General features: G+C 43.3%; 1 protein-coding gene across 1 annotated transcript; it reads left to right on the forward strand.

Moving 5' to 3' along the window:
- Positions 1–1,965: 1,965 nt before the first annotated feature.
- Positions 1,966–8,362, forward strand: LOC101345652 (NUT family member 2D-like). The gene is given in 7 exon segments (XM_023738652.1): positions 1,966–2,042; positions 2,961–3,123; positions 3,395–3,468; positions 5,089–5,217; positions 6,406–6,545; positions 7,581–7,876; positions 8,176–8,362. Coding segments are annotated over 7 exon segments (1,026 nt in total). The 3' UTR covers positions 8,323–8,362.
- The last annotated feature ends 15,675 nt before the right edge of the window (positions 8,363–24,037 follow it).

A 24,037-nucleotide genomic window follows, 5' to 3' on the forward strand; every position in this document is an offset into this window, starting at 1 on the left:
CAAAATGAGCGCTCTTTCAACTCATTTTGATTTTAATAGACTGAAAATTATGCTCATTATAAAAAAAGTCAAAGACACTTTATTTAATGAACATACTACCATGACTCCCACAAGGATATGAGCCAATACCTTGATGAGCCTTGATTCTAAAGAGCAACGGTGTGTGATGGAGACAGGTGATGCCCAAGCTGAGACCGACCAGCTAGCAGCTGGATGGGAGCAAGTGTGTGTGATTTGACTTTGGTAAGTAGAATCCTGTTTTGGTCTCAAGATACCCAACCATTTCAAAGCCATGGGGCTCTACCTAACACCTCAAGAGCCTAGAACTACAGCATGGTAAGCCGATTTAGCTTCAGAGAAAAAGATTTTCTTCCTTCCTTGTCCTTACATCTGGTCCCATGCCCACTAAGCCTAGGTGCTCGAGAATGTTTGATGACCATTCAATATCCAGATAATCAAAATGACCCGCAATGATTTTGTGAACTTGGTATGCTGGTTTGGTTGGGGTGCTGTGTTTTATGTTTCTGGAACCAAGATTCCAGCTCTGGCCTTCTGACTGCAAATTCAGTTCTGTTCTTATGAGGCTGAGTAAGTTATAACAGCTTAAAGTTGTTTTTTTTAACCTCTGGTAGATTTGCCATTTGTTAAGTTCAAATTTCTGATAAAGAAGGACTAATATTATGGTGGAGCACTGGTGGTGCAGTGTTATTGTAAGTATGTCCCCAATATTACACGGGGATTCCTTGGAGTCCTGTATTTTATTTGCTAAACCTGACAAGCCTATACTTGGGGTGACTTTGAAGCTTAAGAGAATGTTAGAGTTCTCATTGTAGAATCTATACTACTGGTAGTAATACAAATAGGATCATTGATCCCAATAGGAAAAAAAAAAGCATAGACAAAAAAGGCTGCATTAAATTTAATGCAAAAAAGTTTATATCGGAACACACCCTAATTGTATAATGGAAAAAATGGAAACTGAAAGCATTTTTGATAAATGAGTATAGCTTGTGTTAGTTACCCTCAGTCACATACCATATTTTTGGAGAGAGGAAAAAGAAACAGAAAACATCATCTGCTTCCACTCAGGTGGAGTACTTGGTTGCCAAGACAAAGGTGCGGGCGGAGGAATTGTCACTGTAGGATCTATGTGGAACTGTTTGACTTTTGAACCATGCAGAAGTATGCTTGTTTAATTACTGAATCACAGTCATTGTCAGAAATAAAAACTTAAATATGAATGTACAACAGAATAATCTGAGAAGCAACAGGAAGCTACATCTGCTCATGGAATTAGAGGCTGCTGGCCTTTCTTTGATGCAGTGGGTCTTTACAGAAAAGAGGATCATGAGTAAAGCTGGCCCTGCTGCAGCCCCCAGAGCTTTCAGTAATGAACAGGAGTTTCGGGACACAAGGACTGCTTCCTAAACAAGGATGCATACACACACTGTATGCATACACACACCAAACACAATGGAACTTCTGAGACAATCCTAATTTCAAATACTCAGTTTCCTTGACTCTATATGTACCCCAGCCTTTATTAGAAAAAGGGTCCTGAATTTTGTTCATGAAGTGCTGGTGCCCTTGTACTAATTCTAGAACCTACCACCTAGAGTTGGTGAGTAGGGTGGGTTTAGGGGCACAAACTAAGTATGTTGTTAAGAATTGAAGTCTAGAGTAGTGCCTTTGCTCTGTGAATCTGAGACGGAACCCACAAATCACCCTAAGAGGTTCCACAATTTGTGCTGTCAAATATAATTTGAAGGAAACATGTAGCTTTTGCCTACCTGTCAGATCTCTTTCATGGAATGTCTCCTCGTCCCAACCTGCCCTCCACCCCTCCCGCACTGTAGAATGTCTTGAGTCCTACCTTCTACTTCTGTTTAGATTCAAACTTTCCCCTCCTTTTCGTGGATCCATGAGGATCTGTTGGAGCCAGATCACACTCTCTGAGTCCAGGACATGACGATTTCACCTGTTGAAGGCTGCCAGATAGCTGTGGTCAGTGCCCAAGCCTGTGGAGATGGCTTCAGAAGGAGGTAAGCCTGGTGGGCAGGGGGTGTGTTATTAGATCCTTGCCACCTCTTCAGCCCTTGGAAATTTAAATTTGACATTTCCCCTGGGGACAAGCTCTCTGAGCAGGTATAAGGAGTGAACCCTTGACACCACCCAGGACATACTACCTGGGGAGGTTGAAGAGGCAGATTGGGAAAGTGAGACAGGAGGTTGGGGAAAGAAGGAACAGGGTTTTATAACGTGCATCAAGAAAAGAAAGGCTCAGGAGGAGATGGGAAAACCACTCTTATGAAGACTCACTCCTTCAAGAAAGTCCTGAGGGTGTCTTCCACTTCAGAAGGTCCCTTCCATGCTAGTGAGCTTGCTGGGGGCATTTCAGACAGAGTGGATGTCAACCCTGTTCTGTGTGTTGGAAACAGTTTATGAGGGTGGCAAGGTGTCTGCCATGGATTCCTGAGACAGGCTCTGGGAGTCACTGACAGCTTGGGCCTCTTACTTCTTGGTAGACAGAGGCCTGGAAGTCCAGTTGAACTGCTCACAAGTTCTCTAGTAGGGAAACTTCTCAACTGGAGGAAGGAACACCTAATTCACTCCAGGGAATTTTGCAATCTTCACCAGTTCCCCGTTCCATACTGCTCCTCATCAGTTAAGGTTCTTTGCACTGATTCCCAGTGACCATGCAGGGATTTTGGATGACCTAACACCTGGTTGCCTTTCCTCCTCCTCCATTCACACTTTTCCTTTGTCTCAACAGCAACTCTCATGCTTGGACCGTATATAACCATGAATCCTGGTGCCTCCATGTCTCCTTTCACTGCACTGCCCTTTCCCCCACCCACTTCTTGACCCCCACACCGAACACCTTAGGAGCAGCACCCGCTGCACCTCATGACTTCATCATGCCCTCCTGGTATCCCTCTAGGGCTCTCTGCTTTCCCCAGGACACTGCTGGTGCCAGGTGTTGGGGACTCTGGCCTCAGTGGGCCTGGGCCTGGCAAAGTCATTGTCCAAGTCAGGACAGAAGGGAGATCAGCAGAGTTCCCTGGAACTCAGACCTTTGTCATGCGCAGACCCCACTCAATTGAAGTGCCCGGGGTACTCCTGGTGAGGCAATTGAGTACGTTCCACCACCATTTGGGGAAGCCTCTGCTGTGGAGCAAATGAGCTCTGCCATTTCTGTTGTGGGTACTCAGCCTTATAGGGGAGGTTGGTCCCCAGCTCTTTCTCTTCAAGGTCCACCACCAGCTGCCAAGCTAGCCTCAATTTTCCCCCAGATGAAGGCTTGGTCAGGACAACATGCTTCTTCTGGGGAGGAAAGTCTGGCCAGCACACAATCCAGGCCTTCCTGGATGACTCCTCAAACTACTGACATTGGCAACACTTCAAGTTCCTGGCCCGGAGGCACCATCCCCAAAGTCCTGATACAGAAGCTCTTTCCTGCTTTCTCATGTAAGTGTCCTAGTCAGTGGGGACACCTGAGATTATCCTGCAGCTTTCAAATAAAGAGATCTTGGGGAGACACAATGGAGGTTACCCTCTTTAGGAATACTTGAAAGAAGGTCATGAGAGCGATGGGATGTGTTATGATAAGATACATTCCCAAAAATATTAACCACACTTCCCTGTGTACAACACTTTCAGGTGCCTTATCTCAATTGATGCTGACCACCTTGTACGTAAAGACAATCTTTATATTGCAATCATTACCCTAATAATTATTGTGGTAAAGGGTGGAGCCATGATGTGAATTGTGGTGTCAGACTACAAACACCACGTTCCTCCATTGGTCTTTACTTTCCAACATAGGAGTTGAGTATATATTGCTCAGGGCCATATCAAATCCAGAGGAGGGGGGAAATGGACAAGGCCTAGGACAACCATTTTAAGAATACACCCACCCTCATTCCTCTGGAGAATTCCAGTTAGAACAGTGAGGCGATAGAGTATGCATAGTGGTGAAGGGCTTGGGCTCCGCCCTCCCTATATTTGTAATCCTGAGCAGGGCATTGTACATCTTCACCCTCGAGTATCTCATCCAATAAGGAAACAATGACAATTAATTCAGAGGATAGCTAAGAAGATGACATAAGCTAATATATGAAGTGCTCAGAGAGTGCCTGACACATGCTGTGCCTCATTAAATGTTGTCTATTATTGTCATTTTCATGAAGAAAAGGCAATATAGTCCAAGAAAATTACCCACAAAAGCAAAAATGTCCTAGCTACATTGTGTGTGAGTGGAAATTGGCCATAAAGTCCAAGGTCATGGGCTTCTGTGAATTGAAGGCAGGGTGATTAATCATGTGGGAAGCTTTGTCTTTTCATAGCAGACCCTATATCTCTCTCAACCCTGCTCTTCCCCACAGGTATTATGGGTTAGTCAATATTGAACTCTTATCACATTCCACAGGATGTTTTTCCACAAACATGTTGCTCTCAGTTAGCTGAAAGACAGAAGGAATCTTCCTCCCCTCCCCTACTCCCCTGGCAGTCCACCAAATCCAACTTTCAAGCAGTCTTAGGGAGTCCCTGTATTCTAAAACAGCTTTGTTCCCTGTTTGATCACAGTCTCAAATGCAATTGGGCAGCATGATTTTGGAAACTCCAGGTAGCACAGGTCTTTCTCAATTACGATGGGTTGCCCTCACCTTTGCCTCAGGGCAGAACTCTTGCTCTTCACACTCTGAGACTCTAGGGCTGTGTTCATCAAAGTGCAGAATCTCCAATCTGGAGTCATCTGGGAGCTGTTGAAAATGTTCATTCATGGGACCCTTAGACTTGACCTTACAGTTTGCATTTTAAGGTGCTCTGGTAGGTCATTCTGTCCACAATCCTACTGAGGACTCAAAGCACATCCTTTTCTTTAGGCTATCCCTCCTAGGACGCATCTTAGTGCAGTTCTTATGCTCTGCAAGTGGTATCCTGGAGGCAAAAGTACTTGAAGTCTAAAACACTTGACAGGGGATTTGAGGACAAATAGGAAGATAGATGTGAAAATGGGCAGGGTGGGATCAAGATGGGGATGGACTATGTACGTGTAGAAAGTTACTGACATGCATGGAGTTTTAGCCCAGTCCTGCAATCCCTGGCCCAACTGAAGCCCACCATGACCCTGGAGGAGGGAATGTGGCAGTCTGTGCGGGAATGGCAGCGCAAAAGCAACTTTGACTGGATGATCTTCTTCAAAATGGCAAGAAAGTGAGTTCGTGGCATCCTGGCCCTGCTGGAACTGAGTGATGAAGTGTGAATGAAGAGGGTGGGTTGAGAGTGACTGCTGCCTGGCTGTGTTGGTACAAATCTGAGGGAATGTTGTGAGGAGGAGGTGTGCACTTGGACATGGCTCCTGGTTCCCTGATGATCCCTCTCTACCCTCAAACAATTTCCACCACCACATTCACTGCTTGGAGTTTTCTGTTCTACATTTTTCAAGAAATTCACCGCTTCCACATTTTGCGATTGTGGATGCCTTGATATTGAGAGTGATAGGATGGAATGGGGATAAACACTGTGGCTACCACTGGAGACAAATTCCAAGCTGTGGACACTCTGAAGCAAGGGGATATGCTGTACCAGCCTGGTTCTTGGCTTTCTCAGTGTCTGTATAGCTCACAGGGAATATGGGGCCACCCCTCCTCATGACAACTGGCACAAAAGTGCTGTACAACCATCCAAGAATGGCCCAGGCTCGACAGTTTTGTTTGGGGAAGGCAGCATCTCAAGTCACCCTGTGGACGTGTCTCTTACCTTCATTGCCTTTCCTCCCTTGGATTTAAAAAAAATCATCATTGGAGTCTGAAACTTAGATTCCACCTTCTCCCCAATAGCTCTTGGACCACTTGTCTCCCTGGTTTATACGTGACAGGCTTGAAGCCTGAGACTAGGACCAGGGCTCTAGGAACTAGTCCCTGGTATTATCTGCAATCAACTTCATCCCATCCCAGGTTCAGGCTGTCAGCTCTACTGTGTGTTTTAGGCAAGAGCAGGGGAGGCGTGGTGTAGGGTGTCCAGGAGTGGCATCCTACTGTGTGTCATGTAAGTCTGATTGAAATCAACAAGCCAGTGTCAGTGTTGTGGTGTGCCATCAGGTGCTAAGGGTTTGGAAAGGAAGTGAGCGCTATGACTCATTTCCTTCACAACCTTCATAAGTTATGATGAGTTGTGCTGCAGGTGAATGGATGATGTGGTGAAAATGTAAGGGGCCTTCAAACCTTGTCTGTGCCACAAAGAGCAACTCCCTCCTGCGAAATGGACTTAATCATCACCTTGACAGGTCATTAAAGGCACATCTTTCTCTGCTGCCCCACATCAGCCTCTGCATGGTGCTGGGGCTCCTGGTGCGCCTTGCCTTCTTCTCAGCACAGCCTGTGCCTCTCTCACTCCTGTCAGGTTCATGGAGTATGAGGCAGAGGAGGAGTTACAGATTCAGAAGTTGCAACAGAGGACTGCGTCTGTGTGCCTGCCTCTTCCAGCTCCACGGAATCTTGATCCTTAGGGGCCTTCTTCCACTGTGGTTGGCCAGCACCCAGGTATGGATAACCAAGTTCAACAGGAGCTAAGTGCGAGGGGTCAAAGGAGGTGTGTAGAGACTGGCCTTGTTTGGAGAAGGCATTGTCTTCACATGTGGTACTTTCCTTTCAAGAGGGGGCAATGGCTATTTCTGTCAGCAGAGACTGCCAGAAGCCTGGGGTCCCAGATACTCTTCATTACACACTAGTAGTGAGAGAGTCAACTTTTATAACTATTGTCTCACAAGGATTATCAAAGGTGGGATCCAATATCTAATCAGCCTAAAACGTGTGTCTCCATGAGAGGACTTCTTTAAAAAGCAATAGTTCCAAGTTTCCTTGCAGTATGACACTCTTGATCTGCTTCCTCTTATCTCTTCTCCTCTCAGAGTTCTTGTGGCTTCAGGTGTGACACCCCCGTAGGAACCATTTCAGTGTCTCCAAAATTCTGCCCTTACAACATGTGGTTGGGTGGTGACTTAGTTGTCTAGTGTTGGTATAACAGAAATACCACAAGTGGATGACTTTAACAAACAGAAATTTAATCTCTTACAGTCTAGGAGTCTAGAAGTCCGAACTCAGGGTACCAGCTCTCAGGGAAGACTTTTTCTCTCTGTTAGTTATGAGGGAAGGTCCTTGTCATCAATCTTCCCCTGTTCTAGGAGCTTCTCAGCACTGGGACCTCGAGTCCAAAGGACAGGCTCCACTCTGGGCCCTTCTTTCTTGGTAGCATGAAGTTCCTCTCCCCTCTGCCGGCTTCTCTCTTTTATATCTCAAAAGAGTGACATAAGACACAATCTAATCTGCTAGATTGAGTCCTTCCTCATTAACACAACTGCCTCTAATCCTGCCTTGTTAACATCATAGAAGTTAGGATTTACAACACATAGGATAATCACATCAGATCACAAAATGGTGGACAACCACACAGTAGTGAGAATCATGGCCTAGATAAGTTGACACACATTTTGTGGGGACACAATTCAATCCATAACAGGTGGAAAGTGCTGGAAATTGCTGCCAAATTCACCTCCTTCTTTCCAACCCCTCTTATAGTGTTCATTCCAAAGAAGGGAGGTCCCAAGGCACAGCCCCCCAACCAGCATCAACACAGACCCCAGCATCCTTAGGAGCCCAAGTGACCCAATGAGATCCCTCCTAAAGCCGTAAAGGAGTATGTTGAAATCATGAAATGTCTGCTTGGACCTGCCCATTCAGCCACTGTGGAGCCAGATGGGAAATATGAAGAAAAAGAAAACCAGCAAGAGCAGGAAGAGAATGGGATATACCCAGACCCGGGACTCGTGAGCTACACTGACAAGCTGTGTTCACATGAAGCATTTATTACCAAGGTGGGCTGGAACTGGAGGTTTGGTGTCTGTGGGTTCTGTACGTTTGGCATTCCAGCAACCAAACATCTGGAGTTTGGCCCCAGACATTGTAATTAAGCTCCTTTACTTATCCCCTGATCAATCTGTGTGTCCTTTTCTTGCTTGTATGTGTGTATGTGTCTGCCTACGTGTAGGCTGGGGTGTAGATATTTTAATACAACACTGGATGCATATATGAGAGATGGATTATTGATTGTCTTCTAGATCCACTGGTTACTCCTTGTCGAGGATGTTCACATGCCTTCTCCTTCCCTTATCAGGTGGAAGCAGTTATTCACCCTCAATTCCTGGAAATGGTACTATCACCAGAATCACAGGTAGATCCCATGGCCTTAACGCAGGAGCTGGAGGAAGAGGAAAGACTCACTCTCACCCAGGTAAACCAGAGGAGGAAGGGAGAATCATAACATGAAACCCACAGGATTTCATCTAATGCAACAGTGCATTGGCTGGCACGGCTTCTGGAGAAGGACAGCTCCAGGTGTGGGGGCAGCTGCAGAATGAGGAGGTAGGAGACAATGGCGTGGCCGAGAGGAGGAGCGGTAAGGAATCGTTGTTGTGAAAACCACACAAGAGGATGGAGAGGTAGAGGTGAAGCACTGGTTATTGAACCACACTCATGTGACTGACTTCTATGAATCCTGCCCCAATACCATGGTCTCCACCACCCGCTCCACCACATGTTCTCACAACCTGTAACAATCAGTAATTATCCATTTTCCTTCCTTGCAGCCGGTAGAGAAGCGACTACTGGAACTGAAAGGAAAAGTGGGTGTGGAGGCAACCCCAACTTATGGTGTGCCACCCATGGAGTCACTTTGTACAGAGTCTGGGACCAGTGAAGTCACAGGGAGCACAGATAACCATGGTCTTCAACTAGGGATCAGCGAGAAAATGAGCACAAAAAGGTTGAATGCAGATGACCTGCCAAAAGATGGTAGAGGAGAGAGTAGCCTAAGTCAAAATAACTTGATCTCTTTACATGGAGTCCAAAGTCACAGAAACTTCAGTATAAACAATCAACTTCTCCTCACCAGGGTCCTAGTCGTACTTCCCCTAGATTGGGAAACAGAAGTCTTAATGTTCTTGGAAACCTCTCCTATTAGTGAAATGCCTGGGAACGGGTCCTGTGAAGAAGAAGAGGAAGAAGAGGAGGAACTCCCCAGCCTTGCCTTCCTCTTGGCATCTCAACAATGTCTACTGCCCTGGGTTCTTTCAAGAGTCCTCTGTCTGCCTCCAGCATTCTGCACCATGGAGTTCGGGGCACCGGGCAAGCATCCCAGCCCCTATCTCCTGAGACAGTGAGTCTTAGCCAACCTAGACACACAGCTGCCAAGTCTAAGATCCAAGCTCAAGTTAGAGCCCCATCACTTGCTGCCAAGAGGTCCTATTCCGTGGCTGACCTCGGAGTCTCTAGGAGGCAACCCCTGGCTGTGAGTGAGGTCCAACCCTCACTGCCTCTAATAACAAAGGGTGACCCTTCCACTCCTGGGAAAAGGAAAAATAGTCATTTTAGCCAGTAGTGAGTTCTCCTCGTCCATATGTCAGACCCTCAAGTTGTGGACCCCTCAGTAGATTTGGATTGTCAAAACCCCCCTTTACTCATTAGGCCAATGCTCCTCCGCTATCTCTGGTATTTCTTAGCTGCTGTACAGATACCATGAGGGCAGAGAGGGAGGCCAAAGACTGGGCAGGGTGTACATGGACCTCTACGGTGGGAAATGAACTTTACTTCTTACAGAAGAGTCCTCTGTAAAATGGATTAAAGAAAAGTTTTGTTCGAAGAATTGTCATTGCTTCTTTCTTCTGGTTCTCCTCTGCTGTTGGTTGGACTGTGGTGCTTTCAAAAAAAAAGATACAGGGGTCCCCATTTCTCTGAATCCAAGGATGGCTGACCTAGTTTATATCTAGTTTTAATAGATGTCCTCAGAATGCTCTTGGGGACAGTCTGGCTTTGGCCTCTCACAGCTCACTGATAAATCTCCAGTGATCATTTTCATCATCCATTTTTCACAAGCCCATGCTTGGTTTGGGGAGCTTTCTCTATCTCTTAACAATCTATTAATGGAGTTTGCACTTCGACCTTTCAGCTTCTTGGCCATTAACTAATGTTTCTATAATTGAGCCCGGAGACTGCACTTTTCTTAAAGGTGCTTGTTTTGTGTTTCCTAGAAAGATACCAGACAACAGATCTTAAATAAGCAACAACACACCCAGGACTTTTCCTGTGTGGTTGATTTGACCTGACAGGACCAAATCTTGGCTTCTTGGGGACACGGCCTTCTGCTTTACTAGAAAACATTTTCTAGAAAACGTCATCATTAATTCTCAGGAGGACTATTAAATAAGCAATGGTAGTCTGCTATTTCTGAATCCTGATGAGGACAAAACGAGACAGAATGTGCTGAAAACATATTTATGAGAAGTCCTTTGAATAGTGTGTATATGAGCTATGAAAGTAGTCAGGGAGGATAGGAAGTCACTTTGCCTTATTTCTGTGTAGGAAAGAATCTCATCCAGCCAGACTGGGAAGGTCCATCCTGCTGCGGTGAGGGGGATTGACCTCCGGTGACTTTGGGATCTTCCAAGGAGCATCCTATAGGCAGTCTTCCCTTTCCTTCCCAACCAATGACTGAAATTCTAAGGTTAAATTGATGTATATTTAGTTTTATACTTACGTGTAAAATAGTTTCTTAAAAACAAAAGGAAACCTACCATACACAACAACAATAAAGCCCAGGAAAAGCGGAGACGTGATGAGGTTTACCAGCAAATCTGTGTGTGATGCCTGGAGTGCACAGCGCTAGATGTGATCAGGGAGGGAAGGTCTGAGAAGGGCTGGGGCATCAGTCGTCCGACTGCTTGGGCACTTGTGTAAACCCCATGTTCAGAGCAACGTGTGTTCCTGTAGTGTGGCATTTGATGCCTGTGAGGTGCTTCGGGTGCTATAAGTTCCTAATTGTACACTGGATGGAGACCTTGGCAAGTAAGAGTTGTTTGGGGAAAAAAATCAAGACGAAGAGATGAGAATGAGGGGAGAGGTTGCCTTTGCTCTTTCCTCAGAATTATCCAGTCCTTGCCCTCCAATCTCTGCTTAACTCCTCAAATCCATGTGTCTGTGGTCTGACCTCTCCATCCCATTCCTCTCAGTAGCTTTGATTCCCAACTTGGAAACTCCCTGGAACTCACCAATGTTCCCTCCTAGCCCAATGCTTTCTTCTCCAAGTTCTACGTACTGAGTTTATCCTAGCATCCATGAGTTTTCAGGAATGTTGCGTCCCAGAATGTTCCTTACCAATACCATGCAGGCACCTCAAGGAGTGTCCTCTTCAGCATAACCCTCAATCCTGGTGTATTCCTGGGTTTTAGGGGAGCATACACATCAAATCTTGGAAAGAAAATGTGGTGAGTAAAGGACAGGGCCCTGGATCCTCCATTCGTGGAGTTTGGCTTCAGAAAAATTCCATAACTCCTTCACACTTCAGGTTCTTCAATGGGAAAATAGCTGTAACACTGTCCAATTCTCAGGGTGTTTGGGATATTAAAGGAGTCATGCTTGAAAGGAATTTGCTGAAGCTCCTGCCATGCACTGGGCCCTCATGTCAACAAAGGGAATCATCACATCTACAGTTTGGAAGTTTTAGGGTGTTACCTCTGATGTCTTCATCACCTGCCTGTCTTCTGCCACCGACATCTGTGTTTGGTTGAATGTTTCCCAGAAATAGGAAGAGCATGGTTATTATTGATTGAATTGTGTCCTGCAAAAATGTGTGCCAACTTGGCTAGTCCATCATTCCCAGTACTGTGTGATTGTCCACCATTTTTTCATCTGACGTGATTTTCCTATGTGTTGTAAATCCTACCTCTATGATGTTAATGAGGTGGGATTATCGACAGTTATGTTAATGAAGCAGGACTCAATCTAAAATATTAGGCTGTGTCTTAAGTTGATCTCTTTTAAGATATAAAAGGGAGAAACAAGCAGAGACAGGTGGGGGCCACATACCACCCAGAAAGCACTGCCTGGAGCACAGCACATCCTTTCGGCACGAAGTATCTGTGAAGAGAGGCTCCTAGACCAGGGGAAGATTGATGATAAGGATCTTCCTGCAGAGCTGACAGAGAGAGAAACATTCCCATAGAGCTGACACCCTGAATTCTGACTTCTAGCCTATTAGATTGTGAGAGAATAAACTTCTGTTTGTTGAAGGCCTCCACTTGTGGTATTTCTGTTTTAGCAGCCCTACAACTATGACACTGGTTCTGTCCCCAGGTCAGTATTCAGAGGAACCCTGAAATGTACCCATCAGCCTGCATACTGGGGTCACAAAAAAGTCCATTTTCTCACAAGCATCCTTCCTTATAGTCACCCGGCAGGCACCCAGCAACCACATGTCCATGACACCAACATTGCTGAGCTGCTTCGGGTTCGATGTATTCCACCACATATATGTGCTGTCCATGGAGGAACTTCCTCTTGGTCAGGTTTCAGAGCTCTCTTCTGGGAAAGCAACAAGATCTGGATTTGTGATTTGAAGAATTGCGTATTCCCCAGAGATGACCAGCAACAGAGGAAGTTTTTGTAACTGGAGACCTCTTTTCCCTGTAATAATTTCGATGTTGGTAGGTGTTGTCCAGTTGATTCTGACTCATAGTGACCTGATGTACAACATAATGAAACACTGCCCTGTCTTGCAGCATCCTCACAATTATTATTATGCTGGAGCCCATTGTTGCAGCCATTGTGTCAGTCCATCTCGTTAGGGTCATCCTCTTTGTCACTGACCCTCTGCTTTACCAATCATGATGTCTTTTTCCATGGACTGATCCTTCGTGATAACACGTCCAAAGTATGTGAGACTTAGTCTCACCATCCTTGCCGGTTGCACTTCTTCCAAGACAGATTTATTCATTCTTTTAGCAGTCCATGGTATATTCAATATTCTTCACCAACATCACAATTCAAAGGCGTCAATGCTTTTTCAGTCTTCCTTATTCATCATCCAGGTTTTGCATGCTTATGAGGCGATTAAAAACACCATGGTATTTCCAGTCTCTCTCTCACACACACGGGTACACGCACACACATACTTCAATGGATACTTATGCTGTATCCCCACAGTTCGCGTTTAAGTCTAAATAACTTTGTTCTCAGGGCTCAGTGGGAAATGCTTTACTGCCATAAATTATGCCTCTTTGAAAAATTATTATTTTTCTTTCTTTCTTTTTTTTGGCATTCAATAGACTTTGCCTTGCCGGCTCTGACAACAGTCTACATAGCAACAAACCACAGGAGAATCCTATTCAAAAAGCTGTAAATCACTTGCAGAGGATTTGTGTCTGTCATGGGAAAGGAGAAGTGTAGGTCCAATGGAGAGGAAAAAAATGAAGAAGTATTTCAAAATTTCTCTGGCACCAACATACCTCAGGCACAGAACAATTAATTCGGCAACAACATTTAATATATGTATCAAAAAATGTTCAAAACAGTAAAAGAGAATAGATGAAAATTGACAATGTAATGCATGAAATCTCATTACTCTAGAAATCACAGAATTTCAGATACTTAATCTGTGCTCTATCCTGTTCCAGGTGTTTTACCTCCCCTAGTAACTCACATAATCTACCTACTCATCCGGTGAAGAAGGGTTGATGTTAGATTGACATTAGGATAATAAGAAGATGGCATCCAAAGGCCTCACTGGGAGTATTAAATATGGGATATGTTAGTCAACTATTTTTTAACCCTAATGAGCACAAAATAAAAGGGAATGGTCTGAATTGATGTTTGAGAGGAGATCTTTTGCTCCTGTGTATGTGAGATCTGACATTAGGTGGGGAGGGTATGAAGTCTCTTTGCCATATTTCTGTGCAGGAAAGAGTCTTGTCCAACTGGATTGATGAGATCCATCGTGCTGTTGCCACGGGGACTATCTCAGGAGCCTTAGGGATTTTCCAAGGAGCATCACACAAGCACTATCCTCTTTCTTTCCCAACCAATGACTGAAATTCTCGGATTTCAGTTGTAGATTTAGGTTTACATTTACATGGAAAATAGTTCCTGACGAACAAAGATAATACCACCTTACACAATAACAAAGTTCAAGTGGAGCAATGATGGGTTGAGACGTATGCTAGGCTTGGGGGCTGCTCTCAGGGTCACTCTCCTGGCCATCAATAGACCTCTGCTGTCTCTTGTCCACAATTTGTGTTTAAGCCATGCTATGTGGGCACTGGGAAGGGAGAAAATGTCATTCTCCAGGTTCCAGGAGAGAATGTACTGGGTCCATAGTGGTCTCAGTTGGTGGCAATGAGTAACCAGGCCTTCAGGATCGCCCACAGGGACATATCGTGGACCCTAGGCTGATCGTCCAGTTCCTTTTCTGTGGTTGGTGTGGGCTCGCACCAACTTTCTCTGAATTTCTCTTCACCTCTTAACACTCATTCATCACTTGCAAAACGACTTCCATTCCACACAGCTGTGAGTGAGTGTTGGCCACAGAAGGTGCAAGTGAACAATGTGCTGGGAGGAAGAAAGAGGAAAGAGGCCATAGAAAGGCTGGACTTAAGGTCAGCTAGAGCAGAGTTTCAGTCTCAGCTCTGTCACTTACTGACTGTGTGACCTACAGTGTCTGAACCTCAGCTTTCTTATCAGTACGATATGCATAATCACATTTTATTTGGATACCTCTTACAAGGGGAGAGATAGCGTATGGAATATGGTTTCCCAGAATAAGGCATAAATGAAGGTTTCTAATATTTCTTCTGTGAGAGTGTTCAACCTGGGAAGGCTGGGGTGGTCTGGAGAAGGTTCTGTAAGGATATTGGAGTAGGCTTAGGTCTGAATGAGTAAAGAGGTCAAGGAAGTCCTGGGGTTATCCATTTCTATTCCTGCGATTGTGTCCAGCTTCACTTTATCCTGTTGCAACCCCTTCACTGCATGTCACTGTTCCAGTGTTCTTATTCCCTGTAAGCTGTGCTTTTCTAAAGGTAGGAAGAGTGTCCTTGTCTTCAGTTGGACAAGGACATTAACATAAAACAATAGTAATATTCGTATCTGCTGTCTTCTGCTTAATATGATCATGTGAGATTTTGCGCAGTGCTTGCTACAGATATAGTTAAAAGTCAAAACAATCATGATTTAGAGGGCATTCCCATGGTACATATGTGGCACAATCCATTCAAGGTCACAGAGTCAGTAAGAAGAAGTCAGGTTGGTTCCAAAAGAAAAACCAAATCAGTGCTGTCAGGTCAATTCTGATTCATGGTGACCTCATGCATTTCACAACAGAACTGTGTTCCATAGAGGACTCAATGGTTGAATTTCCACAGGAGGTCACCAAGTATCTTTTCCTAGAAGCCCATGCATGGACTTGAACTACCAACCTTTTGATCACCAGCCAGCTCCTTAATTCTTTGTGCCAGGGACTTCATGTGTCCTTAAATCTTACAGTCTTTTACTGTTAAAAATCAGGCACCCATACAGTTTAAAAAAAAAAAAAAATTCCTACAATTACAACCAGTTTCTCTGAAGTATAATTTCCATGCATTGAAACTCACCCATTTCAATTTATAGGTTAGTGACCTTTGGTAATTTCAAATACCATGGTGTAACCATCATCTCAATCAACATCTAGACCATAGATTCTGATTCTCCATCACCCCATGGTTGTTTTTCAGTTACTTTGTCAGGAGTAACCTAATACTCTGCTGATTTTGGCAGTCGCCATTCAAAGGCCACAGGGTAGTTCTGGTGAGAAACCCCTGAGGACTTCTTTCATTTGTGAACAGGAAGGGGACTGGCATCTGCCTCTGTGGTGAGCCCTCTTTACCCATGGTCTCATTAAACGGGTGTGTGGGGATTTCTCATTATAAAAAGAAATCTACATACTATTGATGAGCACTGTGATGTTTGGAAAAGTAGATTCATCCAGAGAACACACCTGCCCTGCTCATCTCCCAAAACTGTGATGCTCTGGACTCTGCCTCCTTGACCCTCCTTGTGCCCTTGACGGCAGCCAGGGCACAGCTGGGCGTGCTTCACTTTTCTCCATCACAGGAGAACTTGAGTCTGCAGGGTAAATTCTCTCCTCATCCCGTGACATACACCTCAAAAAAAATTGGCCCAAATCTCCCAGCTCTGTTCAACATCAGCCCTTCCAGTAGTTTCCTTCATGCAGTTTTGGTGTGGAATTTTCATTCCTGGGTCAAGGTGCTGAGACTTTCCTATTCCTCTCTCCTAAATCTCAGGACCCTTGTCTTACCACTTACAAATTAAGTAAAACAGAGAAAAACAAATACACAAGAACTCAAGAAGATCTACCACATATGTACAATTTATATATTGCAAACACAAAGGGCTCTGAAGATACAAAACAATCTTGGAAAAGAAGGACAAAGTATGGGACTCACACTTCAAGATTTAAAATAGCACTACAAACATGCAGTAAACAAAACAGTCTGGTACTGGCATATGGATAGACATAGAGACCAAAGGAATAGAATTCAGGGTCCAGAAATGAATTCACACATCTTTGCCCAATTTGTTTCAACAACGATACCAAGTCTATTCAATGCACAAAAAATAGTCTCTTAAACAAATGATGCTGGGACAACTGGATCTCCACATGGAAAAGCATGAAGTTGGACACATACTCTACACCATATACAAAAACCAACTATAATTGGATCGATGTGCTAAATATGAGAGCTAAAACCATAAAAACCTTAGAGGTAAACATTAAGGTAATCTTTCAGGAGTTTCTTTTTTTTTTTTTGGCACATCTTCTTAGATATGAGATGAGAAAACAAAGAAACAGATAAATTTCTCCTAGTCAAATTTAAATCTTGTGCATCAATGAGCATTTTCAAGAAAGTGAAGACAACTGCTGATTGTGAGTACATACTTGGAATCTCTACACTGCTTAAGGGTTTCATATTCAGAGATATAAAGAGTGCCTAGAACTAAACGCAAAAACACAAACAACCCAACTTAAAAAATGAGCTAAAGACATAAATAGACATTATTCCAAAGAAAATATACAAATAGCAAGTAAACACATGAAAAACTGCTCAACATCATCAGTCATTAGGGAAATGCAAATCAAATCACAAAGAGATATCACTCCACACCACAACGATGGCTATTGCCAGAAGAAAGCAAAAACAAACAAGCAAACAAAAAAGGGTTGGTGAGGATGGGGAGAAACTTGGAGGCTTGTCCATTGCTACTGGGAATATGAAATACTGCAGCCACTGTAGAAAACACTTTGGCGATTCCCCGAATAATTTTACATAGAATTACCATATGACCCTGGGATTCCACTCTTAAGCATATACACAAAAGAAATGAATGTAAGGAAACAGATACTTGAGCACTGACTTTCACTGCAGCATTATTTATGGAATCAAAAAGGTAGAAACAACCCAATCATCCATCAAAAGATGATTGGGTAGGTGTAACAAGGCCCACAGATGCATGCAGTATTATTCAGCCATAAAGAGCAATGAAGTTCTGATACATCCAATAAATGGATGAACCTTGAAAACATTGTTCTGAGTGAAATAACTGAAATCCAAGAACAAATATCGCATGATCCCACTTATATGAAAATTTACAGTACACAAAGATATAGAGCAGATCAATGCTTTGGATCGCTGGGAAAAGAAAATATGGGGAATGTCTGCTAAAAACAAAAAAGAAATATTCAAAACCAAACAAAAAGAAACCTATGAAATCCTACTCTGTATTATTGATTGAATATTGTATTTAAAAATATTTGATATTTTAAAACATAAAAGCAGGCCAACCACCATTCTGCCAATGAAAGAGCATATAATTACTACAAACTACTGTCATTATGTTGAGAATAGCATATGAAGCAGGCTGGGCAGGTTACAAGGAATCCATGTGTACTACAGAGAAGCAGTCACTGGACCATTCCAGAAACAGGCGTCAGTACACTTTTGGGCAGTAGAATCCACCATAAGGAAGGAGACTCACCGTAAGTCACAGAAGTTTTTGGGTGGGTCCAAGCTAGGTAGGAGGAGTGTGTGGAGTCAGTTGGGGTCCATCATGGTCACTTGACACCTTCTGGTGTGTTTGAAGCTGCACATGACATGGGGGAAAATAAAGAAGGTCATGTCACCCTATCAGAAAAACAGGACACTGAGATGACATACCCAGTGCTAGCAGCAGCGTGACCCTTCAGAAAAGAAAGGACTCAGGAAACTAAGCGCCATGTCTATTCATAGGTGGGCTTCCTCATGCTCTCTAGATTTACCCTCCCAGCGCTCCCTCAGGGACAGGGTTTCCCCACGCACTCCTCTGTCACTTATCTGACCCCAACCCCTGCCTTGCTTCTCCCACCCCCACAGAACTGGCACCAAGCCTGCCTGGGAAGGTGGGGATTAGAACCAATAGATGAGACACACCAGAATAAACTCAATCCATTCTCTCTTTGGGGTCCTAAGGCCTCCTGTGACAGAAGAGACAAGGGGTGTGGCAGAGAAGCCCTACTATAAGATTGGATCTGTCATCTTCCTCCAGATTGTTCAAGGAACATAGACCCAGTTCCTCACCTCCCTTACATGTCAGCTCCCCTGACCCATCAGAGCTAGGCTTAGCCCCACACATCTGCTCAGGTGTAACTGAGACCTGCAACTGCATCTCAGTCTTCTCAGCACAGGGGCACATCAAGATGTTCACCTTACCCACAGCCAAGGCTGGAGGGGTTTTTGCTGTTCAAGTCTGTATCAGGCATTTTTTCAGCTAACTGAGGTCCTGTCAACTCACAGTTCTTGGGGTCCTCTCTTCCCAGTACCAGGTGCTAACATTGTATTGTCCCTACTTCCTGGTTACTGACGCTCTTTGACTCTAGAAAGGTTCCCCAACTCTGAGAGGCAGCCCTGTGGTAGGACTGCCAAGCCAAGCTTGGGTGAGGCACTTTCTTATCAAAGTGACATCTTTGATTTTTAGAACTTTAAGGGAATCATTTGCAACAGATCTGCCCAATGCAAAACGTCCTTTGATGTCCCGACTGTTACTTCCATGGGTCCTGATTGTTGATTCAGGTGGCATGAAATCCTTGACAACTTCAAATTTGTCTCCATTTACTTTAGTGGTCCAGTGTGAGAATTTTCACCTTCTTTACATTCAGGTGTATCCATACTGAAGACTGTAGTCTTTGACCTTCATCAGGTGGTGCTTCATCTCTTCATTTGCAGCATGCAAGGTGTGTCATCTGCATATCCCAATTGTCAATGACATTCCTTCAATCCTGATGCCCTGTTCGTCTTCATACAGTCCAGCTTCTCAGATTGTTTGTTAAGCATCGAGATTGAAAAAGTGAGATGAAAGGATACAATATTGCCACACCCCTTTTCCATGCACACACAGAAGGGCCTAAATATCCCAAAGGCCCCACTCATAACTTTAAATCTCCAATAGATTACTCCAATGATGCTTAAATGTTCTTGCTTCGCACATTCTAATGACACACAGACACATAAGCAGACAGATAACAGACATATACACACACACAAACACACACATACTGTCTTGTGTTGTGTTGGTAAATATTTATCAATTCATACTACAGGGGGAGCACGTCAAGCCTTGATTTGTAACATCTGACAATTTACCTGATATAAATATCCCCACCATGGCCAATTTCAAGGTATCAGCCTGATGTCACTGACCCACATTTGGACAGAGCTATGCTCCATCTACAATCCCAAATTAACTGGAACCTATTCCAGCACAACTGAGCCACTTTCCTATGAGCATGTACACACATTCCACATGCACCATGAGAAGGACCCTTAACCCCCACCCCTAATATGGAAACCAAACATCACTATATGTCTCCAGAACATACAACTCCTCACACCTCCTGAACACACACACACAACTAGTATCCACACCCTGAATACACAAACATACCACCTCTTACTGCCTACAAACCATGAATACTCACGGCCATTCTTACAACTATATGTATACTTTCAACATGTGCCAGAACACGTACTTCTACAACCAATACAGCACCTATACATACTCATTTAACACCCTACACAACATCAGGTTCTCTAACACCACCAAGTTCAAAATAGTCTCCTCATAGGCCACCCAAATACAGACCCACATGCAATTCCACAGCTCTAAGACACATATAAAACAAAATTCCTAAATGTATGCACAATTTATATGAACCCTCTCAGTTTCTAAATATACACACTAAATGTCCCACTTCCCCAGAACAAAAACCCCAGAAACCCAATGAATCCACATATATACACTGCCAGTATAACCTATATTATCAAATACATGTAAGTACACCACACAAATATTGAAAATGCACATACAAGCTATACTACCAAATTCTGTAAGAATTAGACCAGAATAGGCACAAAAAGGAACACTGACTACTTTCATACAGACAAAATCCCCCCCATACACTCACCCAAAACCCAACTATGGGTACATACTCCAAACATTCAAAAATGCATATAAAACTCCAAAACACCAACAATCCTAGCACTCTAGCTAATATACACACATAACCCACACACCTACGTGTGCAAATACTCACACATACCAGACACAACACACACACATACAAATATCCCCCATCCCAGAAAGTATACATCACCAAAAACACTATATATTATGACTCATCTCTACAATACAGTCTCACCTCCCCAACTCCCAAACATGCTCCAAAACACTTAGAAACACCCTAGCATTCTCCAAAGAAACACATGTAGAATACTCCAAGAACAATTCACCCAGTCACTCGTGACTTACACACACCAGTATATACTCCCCACTCACAATGAAATATCTGTTGCACATCCTATATAAATACACTGAAATCCTGTTCCAGGTCCCATATCCCACCATCCAAAACGGCCACATTCTCAAAATCTCACACATAACCATATTAACATGCCTCTAGTACATATAAATACAGTTCTCCCACTCACTGTGCAAATACACAACCCCATCTTTCCATCAGCTACGCACATCCTCATTTCCCAGAATATACCATACTCCCTACTGAAAAAATACTACGTATAGCCCTAGAAAATATTCACACAATCTGCCATGCCTCTTGATGAAACACACAAACTCATTACACATACAACTGTCCTCATACTGCAAATATAACCTAAATTATCTAGGATACTAAAAATATGTAAAAATACTACCCTACACCCCCATATACTCATTGTTGTTTTTGTTGTTGTTAGGTGCCGTCAAGTCAGTTCTGACTCAAAGAGACCCTATGTACAACAGAATGAAACACTTTCTGGTCCTGTGCCAGCCTCACAACCATTGATATCCTTGAATCCATTGTTGCAACCACTGTGTCAATCCATCTCCTTGAAGGTCTTCTTTTTTGCTGATCTTCTACTTTATCAAGCATGATGTCCTTTTCCAGGGACTGATCTCTCCTAATAACAAGTCCAAAGTAAGTGACATGTAGTCTCGCAATCCTTGCTTCTAAGGAGCATTCTGGTTGTACTTCTTCCAAGACAGATTTGTTTGTTCTTTTGGCAGTTCACAGTATATTCAATATTCTTCGACAACACCATCATTCAGAGGGGTCAATTCTTCTTTGGCTTTCCTTGTTCATTGTCCAGCTTTCACATGCATATGCGGCGATTGAAACATCATGGCTTGAGTCAGGCGCACCTTAGTCCTCAAGGCGACACCTCTGCTTTTCAACACTTTAAAGGGGTCTTTTGCAGATTTGTCCAATGCAATGCGTCATTTGATTTCTTGACTGCTGCTTCCACGGGTGTTGATTGTGGATCCAAGTAAAATGAAATCCTTGACGACTTGAATCTTTTCTACGTTTATCTGATGTTGCTTATTGGTCCAGTTGTGAGGATATTTGTTTTATGTTGAGGTGTAATCCATACTGAAGGCTGTGGTCTTTGATCTTCATCAGTAAGTGCTTGAAGTCCTCTTTAGTTTCAACAAGCAAGGTTTTGTCATCTGCATAATGCAGGTTCTTAATGAGACTTCCTCCAATTCTGACGCCCAGTTCTTCTTCGTATATCCAGCTTCTCGGATTATTTGCTCAGCATAGAGATTGAATAGGTATGGTGAAAGGATACAACCCTGATGCACACCTTTTCCTGACTTTAAACCACACAGTATCTCCTTGTTCTTTTCAAACGACTACCTCTTGATCTACGTGCAGGTTCTTCATGAACACAATTAAGTGTTCTGGAATTCCCATTCTTCAAAATGTTATCCATAACTTGTGATCATTCACAGGGTCGAATGCCTTTGCATAATCAATAAAACACAGATAAACATCTTTTTGGTCTTGTCTGTTTTCAGCTAGGATCCATCTGGCATCAGCAATGACATCCCTGGTTCCACATCCTCTTCTAAATCCAGCTTGAATTTCTGGCAGTTCCCTGTCTATATACTGCTGCAGCCGCTTTTGAGTGATCTTAAGCAAAATTTTACTTGCATATAATATTAATGATATTGTTTGATATTTTCTGCATTAGGTTGGATCGCCTTTCTTGGGAATAGGCATAAATATGGATCTTTTCCAGTTGGTTGGCCAGATAGCTGTCTTCCAAATTTCTTGGCATAGACTAGAGAACACTTTCAGTGCTGCATCGTTTGTTGAAACATCTCAATTGGTATTCCGTCAACTCCAATTCCTGGTGCCTTGTTTTTCACAAGTGTCTTCAGTGCAGCTGGGACTTCTTCCTTCAGTACCATCAGTTTCTCATCATATGCTACCTCCCGAAATGGCTGAACATTGACCAATTCTTTCTGGTGTAGTGACTCTGTGTATTCCTTCCATCTTCTTTTGATGCTTCCTGTGTCTTTTAATATTTCCCCCATAGAATCCTTCAGTACTACTACTCGAGGCTTGAATTTTTCCTCCATTCTTTCAGCTTGAGAAATGCCAAACGTGTTCTTCCCTTTTGGTTTTCTATCTCCAGGTCTTTGCACATGTCATTATAATACTTTACTTCATCTTCTCAAGCTACCCTTTGAAATCTTCTATTCAGCCCTTTTTCTTCATCATGTCTTCCGTTCTCTTTAGCCACTCAAGATTTAGGAGCGAGTGGCAGAGTCTCTTCTGACATCCACTTTGGTCTTTTCTTTCTTTTTAATGACCTCTTGCTTTCTTCATGCATGATGTCCTCGATGTCATTCCACAACTTGTCCAGTTTTCCATCATTTGTGTTCAACGCACTGAATCTATTCTTGAGATGGTCTCTAAATTCAGGTGGGATATACTCAAGGTCATACTTTGGCTCTTGTGGACTTGTTCTAATTTTCTTCAGTTTCAACTTGAACTTGCATATGAGCAGTTGATGGTGCTTTCCGCAGATGGCCCCGGCCTTGTTCTGACTGATGATACTGAGCTTTTCCATTGTCTCTTTCCACAGATATAGTCGATTTGATTCCTGTGTATTCCATCTGGTGAGGTCCACATGTACAGTCGCCATTTATGTTGGTGAAAAAAGGTATTTGCGATGAAGAAGTAGTTGGTCTTGCAAAATTCTGTCATGTGACATCGGCATCATTTCTATCACCAAGGCCATATTTTCCAACTACTCATCCTTCTTCTTTGTTTCCAACTTTTGCATTCTAATCACTAGTAATTATCAATGCATCCTGATTGCATGTTCCATCAATTTCAGACCATAGAAGTTGGTAAAAATCTTCAATTTCTTCATCTTTGGCCTTAGTGGTTGGTGTGTAAATTTGAGTAATAGTCATATTAACTGGTCTTCCTTGTAGGCATCTGGATATTATCCTATCACTGACAGCACTGTGCTTGAGGATAGATCTTGAAATGTACTTTTTGATGATGAATGAAACACTATCCTTCTTCAATTTGTCATTCCTGGCATAGTAGACCATATGATTGTCTGATTCAAAATGGCGGGTACAGGTCCATTTCAGCTCACTCATGCCTAGGATATTGATGTTTATGAGTTCCACTTTGTTTTTGTCGATTTCCAATTTTCCTAGATTCATATACATTCCATGTTCCAATTATTAATGGATGTTTGCAGCTGTTTCTTCTCATTTTGAGTCATGCCACAACATCAAATGAAAGTCCTGAAAGTTTG

Source organism: Trichechus manatus, unplaced genomic scaffold (assembly GCF_000243295.1).
Source record: "Trichechus manatus latirostris isolate Lorelei unplaced genomic scaffold, TriManLat1.0 scaffold00120, whole genome shotgun sequence".
NCBI classification, from domain to species: Eukaryota; Metazoa; Chordata; class Mammalia; order Sirenia; family Trichechidae; genus Trichechus; species Trichechus manatus.